Here is a 25,942-nt window from a genome sequence, read left to right as displayed (position 1 = left end):
GATGAAGACAGTGCTGTGGCATGGGAGAAATTCTTCGGATCTAGAAAAGTTCTGCAATAATTCTGAAGGGTAGGAATTGTTTCAAGATTGGGGGGAACAAAATCAGTACCAATCTTTCTCCTCCCTCTACAAGAAAAACATTATTTTTAGCTGCCTGGTAAATTCCAACAGTTCGAATTCTGCAGAGCAAGTTGCTATGAGGAAAACTTCTTCAAGCAAATCTTTGTCATTCATGTGTACCATTTTTAAAGTGAAATCTTCAATTATATTGGAAGTTAGAAGTACACTCTCCCGTTCCCAGTATTGAGGAAGTATGAGTACAGTAGGTCAAAACCCTTCCATGCTGATAAAAGGGAACTCCACAAGCACTGGAATTGCCAAAGACTGACATCCTGTGTCCCTGACAGAAGACATGGATACAAGGCTAATTTCTTTGGGGGCTGATATTCCCACACCAACTCAGAACCTTGGTTCTTTGGGCCTAAGCAAGAAAAGGTGTGTGACTGGAGTTCCTTGGGAAAATTCAGAAATATCTGAAGTATAAATAACTTCCTAACCCAGGGAATTAAAAAAAATGAAACGGCTGTTTCCATTAAAAGCTCTGGTTATGGAAAAAGTGGAAAATTGAAACCCAGGTATAAATATTATGTGGCAAAGCATCTAACTTTATGTAGGGTGCCTGGTATGGATATCTCTAAGCTGAATAATTACTTGGTGATATATACAGGGTGTTAGGCGGAAGTAGATGAAATCTACTTCTTAGCAATATATGCAGTTCAGAAAGTGAAGATTCCATAGAAAAATAAACTCTGCTTCAAGTGAGTTCAAAATAAAATAATCTCTACCGTAAAAACTAATCCACTGTGACGAAGAGAAAGCAATGTGACCTAGCTACTCAGACGCTTAAGCTAAAAGACAATCTGGAAAAACAATGACTAAATCAGCATATTGAAAGTGGTTAAAGACAATTAAGAGAAAACAAAAGAAAACTAAGGGCGATTCTAAACCTATCTTCAATGTTTCAAATAAAAAATTTAAGGTTAGATAGTAAATACAACTGCAGAGAGAATTAGCCCAGTAGATGGTATGTCTAAGGAAATCACACAGATTTTGCATGAGAGAACATATGTGAGGGAGGTTTAGAAACACACAAGCGGGTAGAGTGATGATCCAATGTACATATAAGAGTTTGTGGTGGGTGAAAAATGGCAAAACTCACATTCTACGCAAGGTAAATAAAAGTATACTGAGAGCTGGGTGCTGGTGACTCACACCTATAATCCCAGCTATCAGGAGGCTGAGATCTGAGGATCAAGGTTCAAAACCAGCCTGGGCACAAAAGGACTTGAGACTCTTATCTCCAGTTAACTTCTAAAAAACAGAAGTGGGGCTTGGCTCAAGGGTAGGGTGGTAGCCTTGAGTTGAAGAGCTCAGGGACAGCGCCCAGGCTGAGTTCAAGCCCCATGACCCACAAAAATAATGGAGCTGTGGCTCAAGTGGTGGAGTACTAGCCTTAGCAAAAAAAAAAAAAAATCAGTTATAGAACCTAGATGCTGAGTTCAAGCCTGAGGATTGGGGAAAAAAATTAAATTGAAGAAACTCAGGTCTTTCATAAAAAATATTAAAAACTGCATTTGTGAAAGGCATTGCATCTAGGATGGAATGAGACTCAAACATATGCGTATTAACATTAACAAAGACCAGAGGCTAAATTTTTCTACTGTGGAACATATTATTGGCTAGCAACTCTATTATTTTTGAGTAGATATGCAAAGGGGTTTTCAATTCTGCAGACACAATGAGCAAAGAATTTTACTCATGTAATTAAGGCTATGTGAGCTTGCACACAGAAAAATATCTAATGTAATCACTGCAGGATCATAATGATATAGAAGATGGGAAGGGAAGATAAATAAATTGTGTTTCATATTTGAGAAGAAAAGGGTGTATGCACACCAATGGGAGTGCACAAAAAGAGAAGACAAAGTAAATGGTTGATATAAATTCAGATATGTCATCACTTTATCAGCACAGGATCTGATATGACTGGTTGTGGTTCAGGAAATGGAAAGGAGGTTGGGGGACTGATGGGAGTTGGGGAACGAATCTGATCAAGATATGTTACATGTATATAGGGCATGTCAAAATGAAAGCCCTGCTATGTCGGAGTCCTTAGTCCACCATCCCTCTCGACTAGTAGGAGGGATGGGGTAAAACACGCCCAGACCAGGGCGAGCTGCGAGATGAGAAGGCCCACTGACCTCCCGCACTCAGCCTTCCTTCCCCAGAGCACGAACAGAGACTCCATGCAGCTTCAAGGCAGGAAGATCTCTCTCCAATAAACCCCCCTCCTTATATTGGGTGCGGGAGCCTATCAGCACAACAGGTGGGCAGGATAAAGAGGTCCGCGTGTTTACCCCTACTACAGGTCTCAGCAGAAAGTTATTAGACAAGGCGTTACTTGGCCCCCAATACTGGAATAGCTAATTGAAACATAAAAATATGGGCAAAAATAAACCCCAGAATCAAAGTGATAAGAGAAAAAGGAAAACTACAAAACACACTTAAACAGTGTGCTATGTGACATCTTAGCATATCCCCAGGATATGTATCCTGTGTATATTGTAGGAAAGTATAAACCTGTGAACCACAAAGGCGATGATCACTTTTAGGACAAAAGGAATGCCACAGATGATGGGGTGGGGGAGAAGAGGGAGGAGAATTCTAGCATCCTTCATAGAATCTTTTTTCTTTTAGGGTCAGATTGGAGGAAAATTAGATAAAACTTTAACATTTGTTCATTAGAAATTATCTGTATCTCTATATCCATCCATCTACCCATCCATCCATCCATCCATCCATTGGGATCTTCCTCTCTCTCTCTCTCTCTCTCTCTCTCTCTCTCTCTCTCTCTCTCTCTCTCTCTCTATCATCTGCAGGGCTGATGTTTGATTTCAGGGCCTCATGCTTAGCAGATGGGTTCCTTACCAGCTGAGACACTGGTTATTTTTGGACAGGGTCTTGGGGTTTTTTTGGCCTGGATCACCATCCGTCTACTTACAATTCCTACCCAAACTCAGATACCATCCCCACCCAGCCTTTCATATTAAGATAGAGATCTCATGAACTTTTTGCCCAGGCTGGCCTTTAGTTGAAATTCTCCTGGGTATGTAGGACTACGGATATGAGGCACTATATACCCAGAAAGATCACTGTATTTTTACATAAATAAAACATAAGTAGAAATAAAGTATATACACATGCATGTACATGCAGATATTTCTTCTATATGTTAAATAAAGTACAAAATAAGGTACTTTTTTAGAGAGATAATTTTAGATTCTGATCAAGGGAAATTCTTAGAGAATTGCAGTCATTTCTTCACAGTGTACGTAAAAATTCCAACGGTTTCAAAATCACAGCAGAGAACCTATAAAATGTGTTCTCTTTCTCTTTGTTATCAAAGTGGATTCATGATTTTCTGCTTAGGGATCTAATATGTAATGTATGCTAATTATTATGATTTTGTTGTTTTTAGTTAATATAGCTTTTAACTAGTGCTATACAGCTATACATGAGATACATACATACATATATATATATATAAAACATGCATCTGTGGTATAATAATGCAAGCCACATAAATTATTTTAAATGGTCTGTTCACACTTTAAAGAGTAATGAAAGTGGGTGGAAGCATGGCTCAAGTAGTAGCTAGCTTGCTTTTTAAGTACATCTTCTGAGTTCCAACCCCAGTATTAGCCAGGCACTAATGCCTGCACTCACACCTGTAAAAGTCCTAGCTATTCAGGAGGCTGAGACCTGGAGGGTGGTAGTTTGAAGCTAGCCTGGGCAGAAAAGTCTCTGAGGCTCCATCTCCAAATAACCAGAAAAATTGAGACTGAAGGCATGAATCAAATGATAGAGTATTAGCCATGAGCAACAAAGCTGAGTGAGAGTGCAAGGCCCTGAACCAAATCCTCAGTATATGCATATACACTCAACAAACAAATCAGGCACCATCAGAAAAAGAAAATAATAAAAAAGCAAAATAAGAAGGGCAAGTGAAATCAACTTCAATAATAGGTTGTACTTAATAAATTAATAATTATTTCAGCATGTCATTAGAACAAAATACTAATGGGATAGCTTATATGCCTGTGTATTTTTTTTTGCCAGTCCTGGGGCTTGAACTCAGGGCCAGAGCACTGTCCTTGTGTTTTCTCAAGGCTAGAGTGCTACCATTTGAGCCCCAGCACCACTTCTGGCTTTTTCTATGTATGTGGTACTGAGGAATCGAACCCAGGCCTTTGTGCATGCTAGGCAAGCACTCTACCATTAGGACTAGGCCACACTCCCGACCCCTATGCTTTGTATTTTCCAATCCAGTGACAACATGGTTCCTGCATTTCAAATTCTTAGTAGCCATATGGGGCTGACAGCTCCCTTACTGGACTTTGAAGCAACCTGGGAGACATAGATAGGAAGGCTATGATCCAAGGCTTCCTTGGGCAATACTTCATGTCGTAGAGAGCCTGTCTAGCAAGCTAGGGGTGTGGGCTCAAGTGGTAGACAGCTTGTCTGCAGGGTAAGGCCCTGAGTTCAAACCTTAAGACCCCAGATTTTAAAAGATCCCAAGTTTCTGAGGAAAACACAGTCTGCAGACCACACAGTCAGCAAGCAGCCTGGGTGGATGCGGACTGGCCAGAGATTGTCACAGCCACCTTGCTCTGTGGTTGCCCAAAGGCAGGGGCATCGTTCTAGTGAGTCCTCTCCTCATTTAGCCTCGGTGTGATCGGGGCACCTCGAGTCTTACTCGCACCAGGCACTTAATTTTTCAGTTGAGCAAATGCCTTATCTGGGTTGAGAGATGGCACCAGGGACCTCCCTCCATCCCCCCACGCCTTGGCCCATCTCTCATCACAAGGCTGGAAAATGGGATCCAGTATTTGCTCCGACTCCAAATCACTTCCAAATGAGACAAAAGGCAGTGGAGTAGCAACTTTCAGAAGAAAGGGAAAGACGAATGTCATTTCTTACAGTGTGCTACTGCTGTCCGGGAGCCCTTGGTGAGTCTCCTTGGTCAGCTGTTTGACAGACTTCCTCTTTCTCTGCATCCGGCCCTACGTGGGGCCATGTGTGCACCTTGCATGGTTTCATAATCAACTGGAAGTGAGGAACAGTATCAAATCAAAAGGAATAAGACTCAGCTGCTGTTCTGCTGGAGTCGCCTTCTGAATGTGGCTTTGACAATATTTCATCTGTGCTGACACCTTTCACTCTCAATTATTTGGCTGCTGTCAGAACAAATCAATCAAATTAAGGCACTGTGTCTTTCTGTTGCCATTCCATTGCAAGTTAGCAGGGCATTAGCTCTGAAATAGATGGAAGTATAAATTGTATCTCTATTATTTATTTAATGCCACCTTCTCCCACGTGAATTATTCTCCAAACACAGTAAACTCAAGTGATCTTTTGTCCAATATTGAAAATAGATGCAGATATTCTGCAAAGAATTTGTCAACAGCATGGATCTCAGGGGAGGGGAGGCTCAGATGCATGAAAACGTGTTCATAGATCTATAAATTTGTGCTAATCTTAATCCAGGGACAAATGACAAACACATTATATTCTCCTTTTCCCTTTCTCATTTTAACTATAGCCTTGGCAAGCCCATTGACAAAATATTACTTGGGAGATGATATGAAGCCAAAGAAAAAGGCTAACATGGGTACAAGATTTTTTTAAAAAAAAATCATTGTATTAACAAGAAGATAAACCACAAATAAAGGTATAACATTTCAACAAATTAAAACAATGTCCAAACTACATATTTTACAAAACACAGATATCTTCTCCGTATCTCGAAACTGTTGCTTTTCCAGACGACAGTAGGCATAAAATCACATACATTATTTGAAAAAGAAGAAAGAGTCTGGTGCTGGTAGCGCATGCCATAATCCTAGTTACATAGAAGAATGAGATCTGAGGATCTTGGCTTGAAGTTAGCCCAGGCAGGAAAATCTGTGCAACTCTTATCTCCAATAAACTACTCAGAAAAGGCAGGAAGCAGTGCTGTAGCTCAAGTGGTAGAATACTATCCTTGAGCACAAAAAGGCTCAGACATAGCACCTAGGCCCTGAGTTCAAGCCACAGGACTAGCAAAAATAAGAAAAGAAAAAAGAAGAAAGGTATAAGGAGGAAGAAGGAAGAAGAAAAAAATTAAAACTACAAATACATTTTTAAAATAATGGAATCAACACAATGGTGTTACTTTTCAGCCAAGATAAAATAACTGGCAATGATTTAATGTACAAGATCTTAAAATAGCTTATATATAAACTTAAATTGGAAAGGTCCTTAGAAGACTAAAAATCAACACACTGCTACATTAAAAAAAGTATTCATTCTCATTGCCCTCTGGCCCTTGAAACGATGCATAATAATGACAGCTCCATTGTGAATGTGAAGATTCTGCCAAGAAAAGAGATCTAGTTAGGTTGTCATTGCTCACACCTATAAATTCTAGCTCTTCAGGTGGCTGGGATCTGAGGATCACAATTTTAAGCCAGCCGGTGGAGAAGTTCAAGAGACACGTATCTCCAGCTAACCAGAAGAAAGCTGGAAAGTAGAGGTGTGGGTCAAATGGCAGAGCATGAGACTTGAGTAAAGAACCCAGGGTACAGTGCACAGGCCCTGAGTTTAAGCCCAGATGCTAGTAAAGGAAGGGAGGGAGGGAAGGAGGAAGAGAAGGAGGAAGGATGGGAGAGAGGAAGACAGAATTTTCAGGAAGCAAATTAAGCTTGCTCTCCATTCTTGAAAAATGTAAGCAGAGAGGATTTGAGGACTATTTTCCATTTATTTTATTTTTATTTTTATTTTGTTGGTCGTGGGGCTTGAACTCTAGGCCTGGGAGCTATCTCTGAGTTCTTGTGCTCAAGGCTTACAACTCTACCACTTTCAGCCACAGCTCCAATTCCAGTTCTCTGGTGGTTAATTGGAGATAAGAGTCAGATTCTCCTGCCTGGGCTGGCAGGAGAGCCTCAGATCTCAGCCCTGTGAGCCACTAGAGTTATAGATATGAGCCACCAGCACCAGTCCCGTTTCCTTATTTTTTATACCTCCTGCATCCTGCACTCCCCCACCTTCTTCCAGATAGAGAATTTTAGCTATGCTCCAGGAAACAAGTGGGCAGGTAAGCTTGCTTTTGCTCTTGGTAATGGGCTAATACTGAGAATATCAAGCAAACTTCTTTCTTCCAGGCAGGCATCAGTGGGTAGAAGCCATCTTAGAATATAGCTCCTTGCTTTGGCTAACCATGATGGTTGCCTTGGAACCAAATCCAGTTTACACATCCCAGGGTAGACACGCAGTTAGATGCCATCGAACAGCCTGATGGATTTAAAGCCTTGTTATGTGCAAACTTGGGATCACATTACTTTTCTGCCTTCTGCTTTGAAAATAAATGCTTTGGCTTTGCTTTGACATTTATGTGGCAGCTGGAACCCCTTATCCTTTGACAATGCTTTATTCCATTGACAGTATCTCTTAAATACACACTAGACTAGTTCTCCCCTCATTCATGAGCTTCTGGTTTAATCCATGCCCCAGTGCTTCAGCAATGCTTGCTTCAAGGATAATGTACTACAGAAAAGACTCTCTAGGTATTTTAAATAAAAGTCTGAAGTCTCAGAGATATGGAGGTTTGAAAACTGCCAAAGTAAGACACATTGCAATGACTTTTCATAACTTCTTTATGGCGGTATTGGTCTTAGCGTACATGGAGCTCTTCTGAATCAGGCTGAAAATAGGAATTTATGCACTAGCTGTTTTTAATATTGTACTTGGTGACAGCCAGCCAGGTACTGCCTACTGAAAGCAAGAGTCCTTTCTTCTTGTGTCTGGAGCTACTATTCCACCATCCTTTCTGTGAGAGGGTTATCAGACATGTGCTCTCATGATTATGATGGCACAAGGGAGGTAATTGAGTGTGGTTGCCCCTGGGGAGCTAACAGCAAATCACAAGAAGAAGCAGAGCACAGCTCACCTCTTTCGTGTCTCAGGCACAGTCCTAGGTTATTCCATGCACATGTCTACCCCTTTCAACCATGCCCTGCCTCTCCTCCAATCCTGTGACCAAGCTCATTAAAGACAATTCGACTAGATTACATACTTCTCATACCTAATGAAAAGTATATTATTCCCTGAGAAGTTAATGCACTTGGAGTGCTCAGTCAGGGCAGTAGACCCCTTTGTTTGAACATTAGACATGCTAGGAATGATTTTTTTTCTTGTTTGTTTGCTTGCATGGTCGTTTTTGGGGGTGGTATTAGGGATTCAGCTCAGGGCCTCATGCTTCCCAGGTGGGTGCTGTGCCGCTTGAGTCACTCTACTAGCCCTTTTTTATGCTGGTTGTTTTTGTAGAAGAGAGTCTTGCTTTATGAGAAGTGGGCAGTCTGGACTGTAATCCTCCTATCTGTGCTTGTCTTTGTCACTGGCATGTCAGGCCTCTGCAGCAACATTCAGACACTGATTGGGATGAAGTCTTGAGAACATTCATGGCTGGGCTTGCCTCGAACCATCTTTCCCATTCCCCACCCGCATCATCTGTGGCTAGGATTATAGGCTTCCATTGCCATGCCTGGCTAACAATGATGTTTTAGGCAGCAATCAAAAAGTATTTTTTAGTTAATTGTAATAATTATTGGCATTTTCAGAATATTCAAACAATAAATCATTTATAATCTCTTCCCATCTAGAGTCTAACAGAAACACTACTGTGTATAGTTGGGTCTTTATATCCATTAGTTGCACATCATCTTAGGATTCAACCACCATGGATAAAATGTGTCTGTATATGTTCAGAATTTGGGGGTAATTATTCCCTAAGCAATACAATATGATAACTATATGTGATAGGTAATAGTCATCTAAAGATGGACTAGAGCATTCGGGATCCTGTGCCTAGAAGTGTGTAAGTCCTTTCCCATTTTATATATGGAGTTTGAGTAGCTAAAGATTTAGGACTCTTTAGGGTCTGGACCCAATTCTTGGCATGTGCTAAGAGATGAATGTATCATGTTTATTTTTTCACTTGCAATGGAGTGTGTGTGTGTGTGTGTGTGTGTGTGCATGTGTGTGTGTGCGTGTGCGTGTGTGTGCATGCACACATGGCATTTTTAAACAATCAGAGTCTAATTCTATGCATTTTGAATCATTACTTTGTGCTACCCTCTAAATCTGAGCAATGGAGTCAACAAGATTCCTTAATGGGTCTACTTAATTCTCCCATTCTTATGGACCCTTTCCTACCTTTAATTCCATCTGCAGTTTTGTCCTCACATATTTTTTAAGAGTGTCATCATATTGTTTCCCATTTCATTAAGTATAACCACTGCTCGTGATCCCTATAATTTTTCCTTTTGCTAGATGTTATATAAAGGGGATCGTATTTCTAAAGTCTTTGCTATTTTAAACAGTTCTTCCAAGTTGTTTATTAGTTCTCTATTCAGAACCTATGTGATTAGCCCCATCTCCAAAGGGTCTGTACTGCTTAGGTCTTTCCATCCTTTGGGGTACTGTACAGCATACCGACAATGGCTTATGATCCCTGTACAAAATATTTAAATTCCCCATTCCTGTCATCCACTTGCTTTACTTCCCAATGTCCAGGCTGGTTCTTTAAGGGATGTCTTTGGTGATTGCCATATCTAAAGTTTTGAAAGTGGTCAAGTATACTATGATGTTTCAAAAGGTACCTGTTCAAGGAAGGAATAAATGTTGTATTGGTGAAAAACAAAACTAAGCAAATCTGTCTCATGTGAATCTGGTTATGGCTTTCCATATAATATTAGTTCCTTCCACTCTGTCTCATCTAATTTTTTGTTACCTGGAACTCCTAATTTTCACTAGAATAGCAACCAAAGTTCACAAGACCTGATAGAACCCTGTTCTCTTACGCTTCCTTCTCTATATTGACTGTTCCATTTACTTTGTACTTAATTCCAAAATTCATCCAGCCAGGCAGTCAGTCATCCAGCCATCCATCCTCTATCCTTCATTATTTATGCTTAAGCAACATTACATTCTATTTTGGAGGCATTTCACTGAACCACATTCCAATCCAGGGACAGTTACACCATCAACACACATTATATGTAACACACTTCACACAGATTCTTCTCTGTAACACAGTCAAGTATCCAAGGCTGCCGCCACTGTCTCTGATAGCCATGGTAGGACGGAATCAAAATGCTTTTTAAAGGAAAAGGAAAAGAAGAAAGCCAGTCTTGAAGATTTTTGCATAGGGTAACAGATGTTAGAGAAAAAGTAAATACAAAATGCAGGTCAAGGGGGACAGGAGAGCTGAGGGTGAGATGAGGAGAGACAGTCTTCAAGCAGACAGGCCAGCCTGTATAGTTAGTGAGAATATATGTTCAAAGAGGTCAAGGAGGCCAGTGCACTCTCACACTAAGGTTGATCAAAGTTGTTTAAATCCAAAGAGAACGCTGATCAACATGAGCTGGAGGGACCAGGAGCGAACTCTAGTGATAGTGTTTGCCTAGCATGCACAAAGTCCTGCATTCGATTCCTTGGTACCACATACACAGACGTGGTGACATGGCTCAAGTGGTATAGCGCTAGCCTTGAGAAAAACCCAAGGAACTGTACCTAGGTCCTGCATTCAAGCCCCCGGTCCCACAGGGAGATGTTATCTGTGTTAGACATTTCTGGGAGGTGTTCCTGGTTACAATTCCTGGCCTACTTCCTTCCCTGTCTGTTATCTGCCTTGGTCATACCTGATGAGATGTGGAAACCTCTCTGGGAAGTTTCTCAGTCCACCTCCTTCTGACAGACACTTAGGGGCCAAATGATTGCCTGAAGTTTCCAACAGCTAAGGAATTAAAGCTTTAGTTATTTATTTATTTGGAAAGGCAGTCCTCTCAGAAATGGTAAAACTTCTGGTCTGTTCTGCTTCTGGCTAGTTCCATGTGCCAAAAGATGAGTTGGAATCAAGTTTTATGTCTTGGACAAAATAAATAAATAAAATAAAGCTTTAATTCCCAGCTCCAGTGCAGACCTATCTACATGGTCTCTGCAGGCTGCTCTGTGGTCACGTGAGTTGCCTGGCCAATAGGAAGTGTCCACTCTTATTTGCTGAAGTTTATGCTTGTTCCTTGCTGTACTAGTGGAAGCTAGGCTTTGTCCCTCAGGTTGTTTGCTGTAGGTGGGAACATCCGCAAATAAACTCTGCTATAGTTTTAGAATGGAAAACTACTGGAGAAAGAAAGGCAAAACAGATGTATACAACCACACGGATGAATCTGAAAGACAGGCTGAACAAGAAAAGCCAGATGCCAAGGAACACGTCATACCTTATGGATGCATTCATGGGAAGTTCTGTGCTGACAGAGGGGAGAGCACAGGGTGCCTGGCTCGAGGAGAGGGATTGTCTGCAAAGGGAACTTTGAGGGAGGATGAAAAGTGTGGGGTTGTGGGTGATGGAGGCTGTGTGAGTGCATGTGCACAATTATAAAAATTCACTGAACTCAGCAGTTAAGGTTCATGAATTTTCTTACATGTACACAAACAATATCCTTGGGAAAAACAACACTGTCATAAGCACCAAGGAAATGTGATATAATGTGGACAAGACATGCCTAAGCTCCAAACTAATCCTAGTTCCCTTGCCATGTCTAGATATTAGTTTTCGGGATATAATGCTTGGGATGCGGTTTATTCTCCAAGGAAAAGTATGGCCCCTAGGCGGAGAAATTTTATTTGTTTGTTTATTTATTTATTTATTTTGCCAATCCTGGGGCTTAAACTCAGGGCCTTGGCACTGTCCTTGGACACTTTTTCCTCAAAGTTAGTCCCCTGCCACTTGAGCCACAGCACCACTTCCAGCTTTTTCTGAGTATGTGGTATCAAGGAATCGAACCCAGGGCTCTGTGCATGCGAGGCAAACACTCTACCACTAGGCCATGGTCCCAGCCTCAAGGAGGAATGCTTGAGAGGTGAACTTAGTAGGTAGTAGGCTACGGGGTCATCACCCTCAAAAGAGATTAATGCTGTTTCTGCAGAGCTAGTTAGTTCTCATGAGAATGGATGAGTAATAAAGCAATGCCATTCTCCCTGTTTGACCTTTCTGGTGCATCACCAGCTTCCTTTCTGCTTCTCCATGTGTGAGGTAGCCAGAGACCCTTCTCAGAAGTCAAATCTAAGAGGTCACCCAATCTCGAACTCTGAATCTTTAAAATCAAGAGCTAAGCAAATCAGTTTTCTCTATAAAATACCTACCACCAGGTATTTTATAATAGCCCCGCAAAATGGACCAATCTGAGGAACAGAGAAAATCGGGCAAGTTTTTCACTGCAGCTAAGGTTAGGAAATCCATCGTAGGCTCTGATTTTTAAAACAGTTTTTATTATGATAAAAGTGATATAAAGAGGGTTTCTAGCCACATAAGTCAGGCAAAGAGTACATTCTTTTTAGACAATGTCACTCCTCCTTCCCTCACATTTAAAAAATCAGGCCTTGAACCTAATTGCTTTTCCATGTTCAGGTTGGGCAGTAATCTCTAATGTATTTTTGGTCATTAATTTAAATGTTGTGTTTAACTTAACTGGAATGTTCACCCTTTGGTATAAATCTGCTACAGAGCACATTTATAGTTCCCATTTATGTTGCCTGCAGTGATTAGTAGGTCATTCTGGCCTGTGCTGTGAGAACCTTCTGGAATTCTCACCTCTTTGTGGCTATGTCTCGCGTCCAGATCACCTATGCCCGCATTCATATTTTTTGCCTAAGTTTAAGAAAAGCAACACACCTGCCACATTAGTTTGACTTCCTAACAAAGGATTTTCCTTTGCTAGATCAACTAATAAGTCATTTTATTTTTCCTCTAGAGCAACTGGACATTGGAGTTTTAGCACAGTCTTTTGCATTCAGGCTAACTAGTGAAAAGGAAGAGAATGACTTTTCAAATGATTTTGGGGAAAAGTATTTCTAGATTCTCATTTCTTAAATGTTAATGTGCATAGAAGAATCACCAGATTATCTTTTTAAATTGCAGATTCACTTCAGTGGGTGCGTGGAGAGGCCAAAATTCTGTGTTTCCCAGCAGTTGATGGGAGGCGGCTGCTGGCTGCTGGCATTGTATACGAGACTGGACCTCTTCCAACTGGGTGGGGAGAGCTGCTCTTTACGCAGGTTCAAGACAAAAGTGTTCCTTAAAATGCTCTTGTGACTGACAGTCTCCAGATCCTGAGAGCCAGCCTGTGTCTTTAGAAGAGGATGCAAAGGAATCACTTCAGTAAGGAGGAAAATAGTTGAAGACTTGTCCCTGTAACTGTAGCTTACTGAGAAATTGATGCTGTCGGGTGCTGGTGGCACACACCAGTCCCCCTCGCTACTCAGGAGGCTGAGATCTGAGGAGCATGGTTCAAAGCCAGCCCTGGCAGAAAAGCCCATGAGACTCTTGTCTCCAATTACTCAGCAAAAACCAGTAAAGGAGGTGTGACTCAAGTGGTAGAGCACCAGTCTTGAGCAAAATACCTAAGTGATAGTGAGAAGCCCTGAGTTCAAGCCTGAGTACCAGTGCATTTATGTGTGTGCACACACAGACCCTGACACCACACACAGACACACAGACATCACACACACACACACAGACATCACACACACACACACACACACACACACACACACACACACACACACACACACACAAGATGTGTAGCAACCACCTTTTTTCTTAGTAAACTGGTAGCATTTGAGATAGAAGAATGTGCTGATTGGCCAGGTAATCGAGAAGGCTGGAGAATGGCAAGATACCTTTGCTGTTGGTCAGGATCAGAACTTCGCAACTTCCCAACGAGAAAAGGAAGAACGCTCCCCCTAAGTAAGCATGGCACACAGGCACAGAAAACTCAGGGTGTGCTACACTTCAATCTCCCCCTCTCAAACTCAACCAATAAAATTTGCTTGATAAAATTACTAGGGAGCCAAGTGAGGAGGCTCACACCTATAATCCTAGCTACTCAGGAGGCTGAGATCTGAGGATCATGGTTCAAAGCCAGCTTGGGCACTAAAGTCTGTGAGACTCTTATCTCCAATTAACCACCAACAAAGTTGGCACTGTGGCTCAAGGGGTAGGGCAGTAGCCTTGAGCTGAAAAGCTCAGAGACAGTGCCTAGATCCAGAGTTCAAATCCAACAACCAACAAATAACAAAATTACTAGAGAAGACAAGGTATCTATTGGAGGTGAACAGACTTAACTAGTCATCTTAAGACTCTGAAAGCCCTGGCCTGGGATTGCTGTGAAAAATAATGTCTTTATTGTGGAGAAAGTAGCAGGGGGTGAGGAAGAAGGGACTCTGTCCCATTTGCTGACCACATAAATGTGTGTAAGGATTTCTTCTGAGGCACCAAAAGCCCATTTGTGTGATTGCTACCCCAAGAGAGAAGATGACTTGGAGAGATCATGGATTGGTACAGCCTCAAATCAGGTTAGGAGCCCCCAGATAATTTTCCTGCCTGCTATCCACCCAGTATCCCACAAGCACCCACAATCTAGCCTGAGAAGCTGCACAGCCGCAGACACACAATCACAAATAGCAACAAGTAACCTGAAAGTGATGGAATTAGCCTGGAGTTGGCTGCTGGAGGATGGACACAAGACAGCAGCTGGCATTATACTTCAAGTGGTAGACACTGGCTTTGGGCACATTGGATACTTCCTGGCTATCATCCTTATTGTCTCTGGATTTCTCAAGGCATTTGAGAAATTTGGTTTGTTTGTGGTTTTCCAAATAATACTACTGACAAGTTTGTGCTCTGAGTGATCTCTCCCTTCCTAGCCATCCACAATGGTTAATTTCTTAGATTAGTGAAGTCTGGGTGCTGAAGAAATCACAAGGGGCATTCTGAAAGGGACAGACAAATTCAGAGAAAATGGAAGGTAGAAATCTCTTTTTTTAAATTATTTTATTTCTTTCTGTCTTTTTTTTTTTTTTTGCCAGTCCTGGGCTTGAGCTCAGGGCCTGAGCACTGTCCTTGGACTTTCTCAAGGCTAGAGCTCTACCACTTGAGCCTCAGTACCACTTCTGGCTTTTTTCTATGTATGTGGTACCAAGGAATCGAACCCGGGTCTTCGTGCATGCTAGGCAAACACTCTACCACTAGGCCAAACTCCCGGCCCTGGAAATCTCTTTTTCCCTGACTTGGATAGGTTAATAAAGAAGGCATTGGGAGAGGGTTTGATGTCAGTTCACACAGATTATAGTCTCCATACCCAGAGGCCTTGCAGCTGGGAGGTGTTTTGTTCTAATGAGGTCACTGTCTCCCTCCCACATCACTGAAAGCTCGAAGACAATGTGGGAAATGCTTGTTCCCGTGCATAGACATTCACTCCAGCACTTCAGAAAATGAGGCTAATGGGAAGTTGAGTCAGACAGAGGAATGGATAAACAGACCTAAGGTTTTGGTTGCCTCTGCTTACTCAGGGCACAGCCCTGGGATTCATTTTCTGAAAGCCAAGGAGCCAAGAAGAACCAAATTCCCAACCATAAACTACCTCATAAATTAGGTCTTAACAAGAAAAACCCAAAACAAATAGAATTTTTTTGTTTTTTTTTTTATCAAAACAAATAATAAAAAAAACTTTTTGGTGTATTTTGTTCATTGTGGAGGCAGGATCTTACTATCTAGCCCAGGCCGGCCTCCTTCTCCTGCCTTTACATCTCAAGTGTTGGGACTACAGGTCTGTACTCTCATGTCTTACCAAAAGAAAACTATTGATTGAAGAGATCCACCCTGAACCCTTAAAAAATATACACTAAATTCCTAAACAATATACAATGGTATATAATGAAGATATCAAAACACTTTTAGTTTTGACTGTTACTCTAGAGCCCATTTTAACCAAGCTGGATTAATTCATGACCTAGGTGCCTTGAGAGCTTATGTTTATTTATCATATTCAATATTCCCATAAGCACAAATGTTCCAAATGGAAGGCTGCTTTTTGATAATGCCCACTTCTTCATTAAGATTTCATCATCCACCTACATTAAAAAGCCTTTCTCTACATTTTGTAGCTGCTGCTTTCATTCACCTTGTTTATTCCTGTGTTATTTGCTTCATCTTGAGTTCCTGACTTCCAATGCACTCAAATTTGAAACAAGCAAAGTTTGTGCATTAGTGTATCCTGAACATACATGATTTATGAATGGCAGGTTTCTTGGCACAATTGAAAGAGACTTTATTTTAAACATTAAAATGAGAGTCAAGAAGTGGCAACATTGGGCAGAAAGAGGTCCAGGGTTCACCAGTTCTTACCTGGTCCATTTTTGAGTCTGTGGATTACTACTCTTAATAAATTATCCAAAGCATTGATATTTGACCAACTAACAAAGTCCCTTAGATTGCTGTTCTGATGACTTACCCAGTTGAACTGCAGGAATAAAAACATTGTTAACATTGATACCAATAAATATCCTTACATAGTTACAAGGCATCCTATTCTTTTCAGACCACTTTATTTAATTTTTTTTTTGCCAGTCCTGGGCTTGAGCTCAGAGCCTGAGCACTGTCCTTGGACTTTCTCAAGGCTAGAACTCTACCACTTGAGCCTCAGCACTACTTCTGGCTTTTTCTATATATGTGGTACCAAGGAATCGAACCCGGGTCTTCGTGCATGCTAGGCAAGCACTTTAACCACTAGGCCAAACTCCCAGCCCGTCAGACCACTTTTTCTACAGTAATTCTTCCTCTAACGGAGTCCTTTGAAAATTCAGTCCATCATTAGTGTCATCAACCATTTTAAAAAACAGTCAAAACCTTCATAAATAATCTCAAGAGAACTTACCCTACCTGAGTAAAAATAATCTTGCACTTCTTATATGCCTAACACAAAAAGCTCACTATACATATATTTTTCTCATTGCCAAAATAATACACAATGATACATTTGTTGTATAATGAAAAAAATCTAAAACCTACTTAGCAACAGCAATAATTATGAAAGGATTTATCCTACCCAGTGCTTTATTTTTGAGGTCCTTCAATAAAAATCCCTCACAAACAGGCTACCACTAAACTTTCTCTGTGTATGGTTCAATGGAAGAACTTGTGAGATTATAACCCAAATCCCAGCACAGAAATTTTACATTTATGTGATTGATGTGTCCTCAATGATTAGTCCTAAATGCTTCCAGAAGACCAAAGGACTTCAGTATCCACACGAAGAAATAAGAGCTCAGGAATAATACGCTCAGAAATCACAGACAAGTTCTTCCACAAGCCTTTCTGCTTTAGGGTAGAAGGTCTCTAAACCACATCCACTATTCAGGGAAGTTTTCTTATCCACTATTGAGAACCCTGGCCAAGGAATGGGTAGAACATCATTCAGCACATGGACACACCGAGTTACCTTGTAGATTTTGCAATGGCAACGTCATGATGCCTCCAGCTGCAGCTGCTGCTACCAGCCCTTGGATGTTGGTGAGATTCGCTGTGGGCAGGGTGAGAACCAGGCCTTGCTGACCCCCTAGCTGTCCAGCCATGTTGAAGGGGATGAGGATGGGCTGATTAAGGGCTGGGGGGCCTCCAGGCATCACGCCGGCCACAGCAGAGGCTAACTGCTGTGCCGTCAGAAGAGGCTGTAGGAAAACAAGAGAAATCATGCTCAGTTTCTAGTGAACTAGACACCAGCTTTTAACACTTCTTCTCCTACCCTCACCTTAGCACGACTGGAAAGTTCCAGAAGTAACAGAGAAATGTTCTATCTCAGAAAAAGAGATTGATCTAGTCAGTACAAAGGGCAATTTGAAAATACATCTCATTGGAAAATTTTACCTGGTTTGGGAGTTCAAATGCCTTTAAAAGTAGCTGGGCTACTAAGGAGGCTGAGATCTAACATCATGGTTCAAATCTAGCCCAGGCAGAAAAGTCCATGAGACTCTTTTCTTCAACTAACTAGCAGAAAGTTTAAATGGAGTGTGGCTCAAGTGGTAGAATGCCAGCCAATTAAGAGCATGGGGCCCTAAGTTCACACACACACACACACACACACACACACACACACACACACACACACATTACAATCTCGGTAAATTTTCATTTGATTGTAAAACATGTATTCGAAGCTTTGAATGATTTATTATCTGTTAGTCCAGATAGAATTTGTTGAAATGGGTGGGACTGGGGTTCAAAAATAGCAATGAGATACTATTTCAGCTCTTCCATTCACAAAAATAAGGTTTGCTTGGTGCTGGTAAGTCTCTAGTGGCCCTGTTGTGGAGACTGATGGCTGGATGCTATTAATCCTTTAGGAAAGCAACTCAAAATGTGTAGAGAGTTGCAAATATATTCACCCTCTTTTGACTCAGAACTCACTCTTAGGGACTCCTAGGATAGAACTTGAAGATAGAATTCAATGGCAAACTAGACAAATACATGAAAATATGTACTATAGTTTAATATATATAACTGATAGACTAGTTTGTTATAGTACAGGGTCACAAACGTGGGCATTTCTTCAGAGAAACAGAAAATGTGTATGGTATCAGCTAGGATAGGCATTATCAAGAAAAGAATAACAGATGCTAGTGGGGATGTGGCCAAAAGGAAAGGCTCTACACTGTTAGTGGTAGTGTAAACTGGTTCAACCACTCTGGAAAGCAGTATGTTTAGTCAAAAGACTAAACATAGAGATCTCTTAGGTTCCAGCAACCCCACTCCTGGATATTTACTCAAATGACCATAAGCAAAGGCCACACTAAAGCTACCACCACAACCATGTTCATTGCAATATTTTCATTATAGCTAAAGCATGAAACCAACCAAGATGCCTCTCAGTAGATAAATGGATCAAGAAAATGTGATATATATACACAATAGAATTCTAGGCTTCCATTAGAAAGAATGGCATTGCATCCTTTGTAAGAAAATAGAAAGACTTGGAAAAAATCATATTAAGTAAAGTAAGCCAGACTCAAAGAAACATAGACTCCAAGGTTTCCCTCAATTGTAATAATTAGTATATGTCTATGATAGTCCTAGAAGAGGATCAGAACAGCTCAACAGCAAAGTACATATGACCATATAAAATCAAAACGAACTCTAAGATAGGAAACAAAAGGTTTGTTGTTGTTTATAATGTATTATGTTATTTATTTTTTCTATCATTATACTTTCTTTTGGTTTATCCCCGATGTCATTGCTTTTGATTTTGGTACCCTATATCTTGCATATATGTCTATCTGATTTGGGAAAGGGAAGGGAAATAACAAAATGGTGAGACAAAGGACAAAGCTGCATACAAGACATGTTGGAAATGAACTTTACAACCTGGGGAGGGGGCAGGAAATAGGAGGAGGAAAGTGGGAGAAAAACTAGAGAGGGGCTAACAATGATAAGAAATGTACTCATTACCTTATGTAACTGTTAATCCCACTGTACACTTTTACAATAAAAATTGCACATATATTAAAATGTAATGTATAATATAAACATATTATATAGTATAATATTTGCACAACTATAAAAGGTATGTGTACTATTAAACTATTATACATATTGATATAAATATCATAAATCTATTACATATGCACATAATATATAGTTGCATACAACACAAATTTTATATATGAATATAGTACATTATTTCATATATTATATTTATATTCTGTTTCATACTTCTATAATACATAAAATATATACATATGTATTATAAACATATACATGTATATATATGCAAATGCATATATGTTCTATACATATGTGGAGGTCCAGTCCAAGTCCAGGTGGGCCAGCCGAGACTACACCTTACCCCTTTCTCTAATCCAAGAAGACTTAGGGAAGGGAGAGGGTCTGCCATTTGAAGACCAGGGGAGGAGTGGGAGGAGCTGAGCCCACTCTTTGGCCACCTGTTCCCTGTTTCTCCCTTTTCTTGTTCAGGAGAGAGTGGAGAGGCCCTCAGAACACATGTACAGGCACACATGCACACAAGACAAGAGTGCCATTGACCTAAAATTCTCCACAACTTGGCTTCCTGTGGACATGAAGCCAGGGAGACAAGAGGAATAGAAAGACCCAAATACCTCTTCCCACAAAAGCAAGGTAAACTTTGAATGCTTTGGATTGCATGATGGAGGCTAAATAAATAAATAAATCCAGCTATTTATAATTGTGTTCTACATCTCCATATAATCCACACCAGGCTGCAAAAAAATATTGAACTTTAAAAAATAATGAATGTATTTCTTTATTAATGCAGGAGCTATGTGTGATGTACTGTATTGTCAAACCCAATAAGCTGAACTTGCATTAAAATTGCATTAACTTTTTTTATATTAAATCACATCTTGTATTTCAAAAAAAAAAGCCTATAGTAAGGTTGAAATAACTTAATTTTCTCTGCACTCCAGTCATTAAAGTTTTACTTTTGAGAAAACTGCCTTGTAGACAACAACACAGAAAGAGTAGGTTTTAAAAGAGAGAGAGGGGAGAAAATGTTTCCAAATGATTAAAATCAACTCTTCCTTTGAGAAGAGGGAAGAGTTTTGCAAACGCGTATTTTCTCCTTGGTAGTTGATAAATAATGTAGCCCTCAAGCTTCCCATATACAAATTTATCACTATCATAGCTCTGCTGCAGTTAATTAGATTGAGCTCATGATTATTTATTTGGCGATTTCGATGATCAGATCCTCCTAACAGCAGTTATGGGGCAGAGCGGTGGAGAGCTTACTAACCTGTGACCCCACAGGGAATGGAGCGTGGGGCTGGCCGGCCTGGTGGTGCTCAGGTGTGCCTGGCTCCGAGACGGATCCGTTTCCCCTGGCCCCTGGAATTCAAAAAGACAAGGATTCCCTTAGTAGGAGGTCCAGCCTGGGAGGTGACCCGTGGCTGCGATGTCACAGACCTGGGAGGACAAGGCGAAGGCTCGACAGTGGTTTCTCAAGGGTTCTAGAACTCAGATGATTGGCAGAGGCAGAGCCAAAGCCATGGGCGGTGGGAAGCCAGTGCTGACCGGGACACAGGCTATCAGCCTCGGGCCCAGTCCACACCAGTACATTCTTGACGCACAGGCGATGGGTGGGCTGTGCAAGGCAAGTGTGATGGCAGACGTGACCAATGCTACCCACGGGAATTCCCACACTGTCCCAGCTGGCTGCATCTCCTCCACGCTTCAGATTCCAGGAATCAAACCCAGGGCTTCATGTATGCTAGGCAAGCACTCTACCACTAGGCCACAATGCAGGCCCAAGAACAATAAAGTTTTTAAAAGCAAAAAAAAGAGAGAGAGAGACAGAATAATTTGGAAGCAAATACCTGAAAAAAAGAAGGAATCAAAACTGTCAACTATTTTTGAAGGTTGCCTTGCTGGTTGCTTTTTGTTTTCTTGGAGTTTTCTCATGGGGGATTGTGAACTCCTTCCAAGCAAGGTCTTAACAAGATCCCTTTTTCCCAATGTCTGCCCTGTAACTAGCAAGTAGAAGGCAATTCAGACCCTGTTTGCTGGCATGCTATGGAAGGCCAGAAGAGGAAAAAAAAAGATATGATTCTGTCACACTTATAAATTTTAAAGAAGGTATTATTGGCTCATTTAAAACAAATTCTTCTATAGAGTCTCCAAAGGGACAGGCTTATAAATAATGGAAATGTGCAAAAAATACTTCAGCACATTAAGCTACAAATAAAATTGACTGCTACATATTATTCAATTGACTTCTATCTCCACTGTGATGTGTCAATCAAAACAGCATTTCATAATAGGATTAAGCAATAAATGTGGAAAGCCATTATGCAGAAATCTGGAAATCTGATTAATTTGTAATATTTTTCTGTGTGCAGAAATCAGGAATGGACATTGCTTGGGGAATACTTACAAGCATTCTATTGAAATTTCTAAATTGATTTGGAGCAAACTAATAAAAACACAGACTTGCTGACATTTTATAAAGTGAATTCTGTCAAAATATGTTTGGCATTTTAATGATTGCTGTCATTTAATAACAAGGGTAAGACGACCCATCAAAAGATGACAGCCATTTCCATATAATATGTAGAAGACCTTTCTTAGTTTTTTATATGTGATTTAGTTATTACACTTGTAAAGCAGAACATTTCAAGTTAGGAAAGGCCTTATGCCATGTAATTCTCACAGTCTCTACTTAGTCTTAAACATCTTATTTTTTTCTTAAAATTCTCAGCAGAACTGTCTGTACTTTAAAAGGCTTATGGAATCCCCAAATGATTCTTTGGGTCAAATCTTCAGGTCAGTTTACTTTAAAAATGGCTAAAAATGCAGATTTTATTTTCTTTTTAAATGATTGTTTCTCTCATGTTGTCATACATGTATTTTTTACACTAGACTGTGAAAAGAAAACTTTAAAACACAGAGGAAAATGGAAAATCCATTTTATAATGTGTGTGTGTGTGTGTGTGTGTGTGTGTGTGTGTGTGTGTGTGTTGCTACTGGGGCTTGAATGCAGGGCCATGTACCCTTATTTAGTTATTTTACTCTGAGGGGCTAGCACTCTTCCAGTTGAGCCAAATCTCTACTTCTGGCTATTTGCAGGTTAAATTGGAGATAAAAGTCTCTTGGATTTCACTTCGTGGGCTGACTTCAAACAGCGATCCTCGGATTTCAGCCTCTTGAGTAGCTAGGATTACAGGTGTGAGCCTATAATCCAGTTCCTGCTGGAGAACCTTTATAAACAGTTTGTATCTATCTTAATTTTCACAAATGTCAACACTATGCCAGGCCCCTCTGTGTCTTATTTCAAGAATGTCTGGCCCTCTTTGCCTCTGTAGTGTTTAGGATTGGTTCCATATAGAGACACTGTCAACAAGGGTGTACATTTGTTCTTTGTAAGTGTGCTACACAGATCACATTTGCTTACATTTATTCTTTGTTGCTCTAAGGCCTTAACTGGTGTTTAGCAGCGTGTTCCGGGGCTAGCTATTTCGCAAAAATCATATTCAATGCAGTCCAGGGCAATTCCACCCAATTTCATGTGTAAAATGAAGTCTTTCACAGCCTCTGGAGGAGATTATGTATGCTCTCCTGCCTGGATCAAAAAGCAATGTTTCTTCTAAATGCACATCTCAATTTTCCCCAAACACATGTATCACACTTAACCTTGTAGGACCATCAGCTAATCTGTCTGTTGGAAGGCAGATCTCCAACAGGGGCTTCTCAGAGCCACAAGGGAGCCCTGTGGTCAGAATAAATAAATGGCATCTTCTAAGGTTTCAGAGATTCAGAGCACCACTTTGCTCTTTAAAATTAGCAGAGAATCTGAGATTAGATCTATCAAAGGGCTCATGTAGGAAAACCAAATCTGGCTATATTAGCATATATTTATGGTGCCAAACACCTTGCTTTATTATGGCCTTTTCATGCTTGAATATAATGTGCATTGGTCACATTTACTCACCATTTACCATCTAATCTCCTCTCCTACTTTCTGTTGTCTTCCTTAATACATCAACTAGAAGTTCTCAAGGTTTGGGATTGTGCTACAGATTCACGTCTGTTGTTTGATGACTGTTTCTTTCCATTTTATTTTTCTCTCTCGAGGCTTGAATTCAGGGCTTGGGCACTGTCTCTGAGCTTCTGTGCTAAAGGCTAGTACTCTGCCACTTAAGCCCCAACTCTACTTCTGGTGTTTCTGGTAATTTATTAAAAATAAGAGTCTCATGGACTTTCCTCTCTGGGTGGCTTCTAACCATAATCCTCGTATCTCAGCCTCCTGAATAGCTAGGATTACAGGCATAAGCTACTGCACCCAGTGTGGTGACTTTTAAAAAAAACAAACAACTAGAGTGTCATGACTTGCAGGGATCTTTAGTTGGCATGATGTCATGGCCTTCTGGAATGTTCTATACATGTGGAACCTTCTCCCATGGAAAGCCTGAATGACTCCAGCTTAGCCGGGAGAAGGGCCTCTCAAATACCTGTGTTTTGTAGTTCATATTTACTCCCAGATAATTTAAAGCATGCCCAAACTGGTTTTAAACAATAATAACGTAGAACATAGACTAGCAATGCAATAAGTATTAATTCTCCTTAAATACAGAGAATACTGAGGGGAAAAGACTGGCTCATCTGTGGTGAACACATGGAAAGGCTGAGCTTGGATGGGATGTATGGTGGAGAGTGCTGGCTTCTAATGGTTTAAAAAAAAATGTCTACTTGAGCCAGGTACTGGAGGCTCAGGCCTAGCTACTCGGGAAGCTGAGATGTAAGGATCGTGGTTCAAAGCTAGCCTGGGCAGAAAAGTCTGGGAGATTCTTATCTCTAATTAAACACCAAAAAAGCAAGTGGCAGAGTGCTAGCCTTGATCAAAAAAAAGCTCTGGGACAGTAACCAGGTCCTGAGTTCAAGTCCCAGGACTTTCCTCCAACCCACCACCCACCAAAAAAAGAAAAGTATAGACTGCTTGTCAGAGGACATTTTCCTTCAACACCACCTTTCCTGCATGGTGGCCCACCTGACCCTCACAGAGCTGCCTGAAGCTCCTGCTTCTCTGAGTGGATGGAAATCGGGGATAGCAAGCTAAGAGAGTGACAGCCCACACTCCCCTTTAAGATGGAGCCATCCACACTCCACCTGCCTCCATTTAGTCAAGCTAAAATTCCATCACTGCTGATACTGTGCTCCTCAGACCAAATACATTTTTTTTTGGCTAGTCCTGGGCCTTGAACTCAGGGCCTGGGCACTGTCCTTAGACACATTTTGCTTAAGGCTAGCACTCTGCCACTTATGGTACAGCACCACTTCTGCCTCTTTCTGAGTGTGTGGGACTAAGGAATCAAATCCAGGGCTTCGTGAATACTAGGTGAGCACTCTACCACTAGGTCATGCTCCCAGCCCCCCAAATTCATTTCTGTTCTGCAAATTCTTTTATTATTTCTTTTTTCCTGTTGGTAGAACATTTGCATGAATAAAGGCAAACCAGGATTGGTTACTCCAGAAGTAAACCCATTGATTTTCCAAAATAAGTCATTTTAAGGAGCATATACAAGATATTTAATCCTAAGAAGGTAGATTTGGAAGTCTTAAGCCTCTACCTTTGCAAAAGTAACCGGTAACAGAGCAGAGGAAGAAGAGAATGGAATTGCAAATCTGACTTGCTCATCCGGGATATTCTCCCATGTGTCGTCCATGTCTTTACCATACAGCACAGTGCACAGGATTTCCGTACTAACGATCAATGCATTTTTAATGAATTGGGTTTTTCAGACATCTGAGTGCAGAATTCTGTCCTCTCTGCATTAGCACAAACATAATCACACGAAGGTCACAGGGATCTCTCAGCTCCTCCTGGTATTTCATACCTGTTTGCAGTTTTCACCAATGATGGGGGTGATGCAAAGGTTACTTATTATAAGATGGACAGTTGAATGCATTATTATTTCATGTTGGGCAGGCAAACCCCAGCTAAGAAGGGCAGAAGGCCCCTTTAAATTAAACTTCCTTTCCTTTCAATTTCTCCAAGATTACTAAATGCCAAGAAAAGAGTGGAGGTGTCTATAAAAATCTTTTCAGAGCCTCTGCCACTGTTTGCCTCTTTTTATTACCACTCAGGATTTCTTTATGATACTGGACACATAAGTGCTCACATATAGAACACTATACAGACTCTTGATGCTTCAAAGTAGTTGCCTTTATCAAATCAAGCATTCATTCATTCACATGGGGCTTATGTGTTTTTGCAAATTACATTGTCAGACATTTGTAACTCCACTCACTGAGGCATAGAGAATGGAGAGGGTTTGATAATGGAAGTGTGGAAAATGGATTCTTTCATTCTGGCAGGGAACTCATTAGGCCTTTGGTGAAGACAAGGCCAGCCTTCTTTGAGGGAGAAGTCTGAATGTCCAGTGATTCTAAGCACTGATCTTTGCTTTAATTCTGCATGTACAC

General features: G+C 40.8%; 1 protein-coding gene across 1 annotated transcript in view; it reads right to left on the bottom strand.

The window, feature by feature from the left end:
- The window catches only part of Pou6f2 (POU class 6 homeobox 2), a 230,066-nt gene extending 206,282 nt beyond the window's left edge, over window positions 1–23,784 (bottom strand). Inside the window, exons 1-3 of the mRNA XM_090332603.1 lie at window positions 23,451–23,784; window positions 20,760–20,851; window positions 17,436–17,664 (exon numbers count right to left, since the gene is read on the bottom strand). Of these exons, the coding sequence (XP_090188729.1) occupies window positions 17,436–17,664; window positions 20,760–20,851; window positions 23,451–23,460 (331 nt within the window). The 5' untranslated portion in view covers window positions 23,461–23,784. The remainder of the gene's footprint in view (window positions 1–17,435; window positions 17,665–20,759; window positions 20,852–23,450) is intronic.
- Window positions 23,785–25,942: the final 2,158 nt, after the last annotated feature.

Source organism: Megascapheus bottae, chromosome 5 (genome assembly GCF_031878675.1).
Source record: "Megascapheus bottae isolate mThoBot1 chromosome 5, mThoBot2.hap1, whole genome shotgun sequence".
In the NCBI taxonomy this organism is placed as follows: Eukaryota; Metazoa; Chordata; class Mammalia; order Rodentia; family Geomyidae; genus Megascapheus; species Megascapheus bottae.
This window is presented reverse-complemented; position numbering and strand designations above follow the sequence as displayed.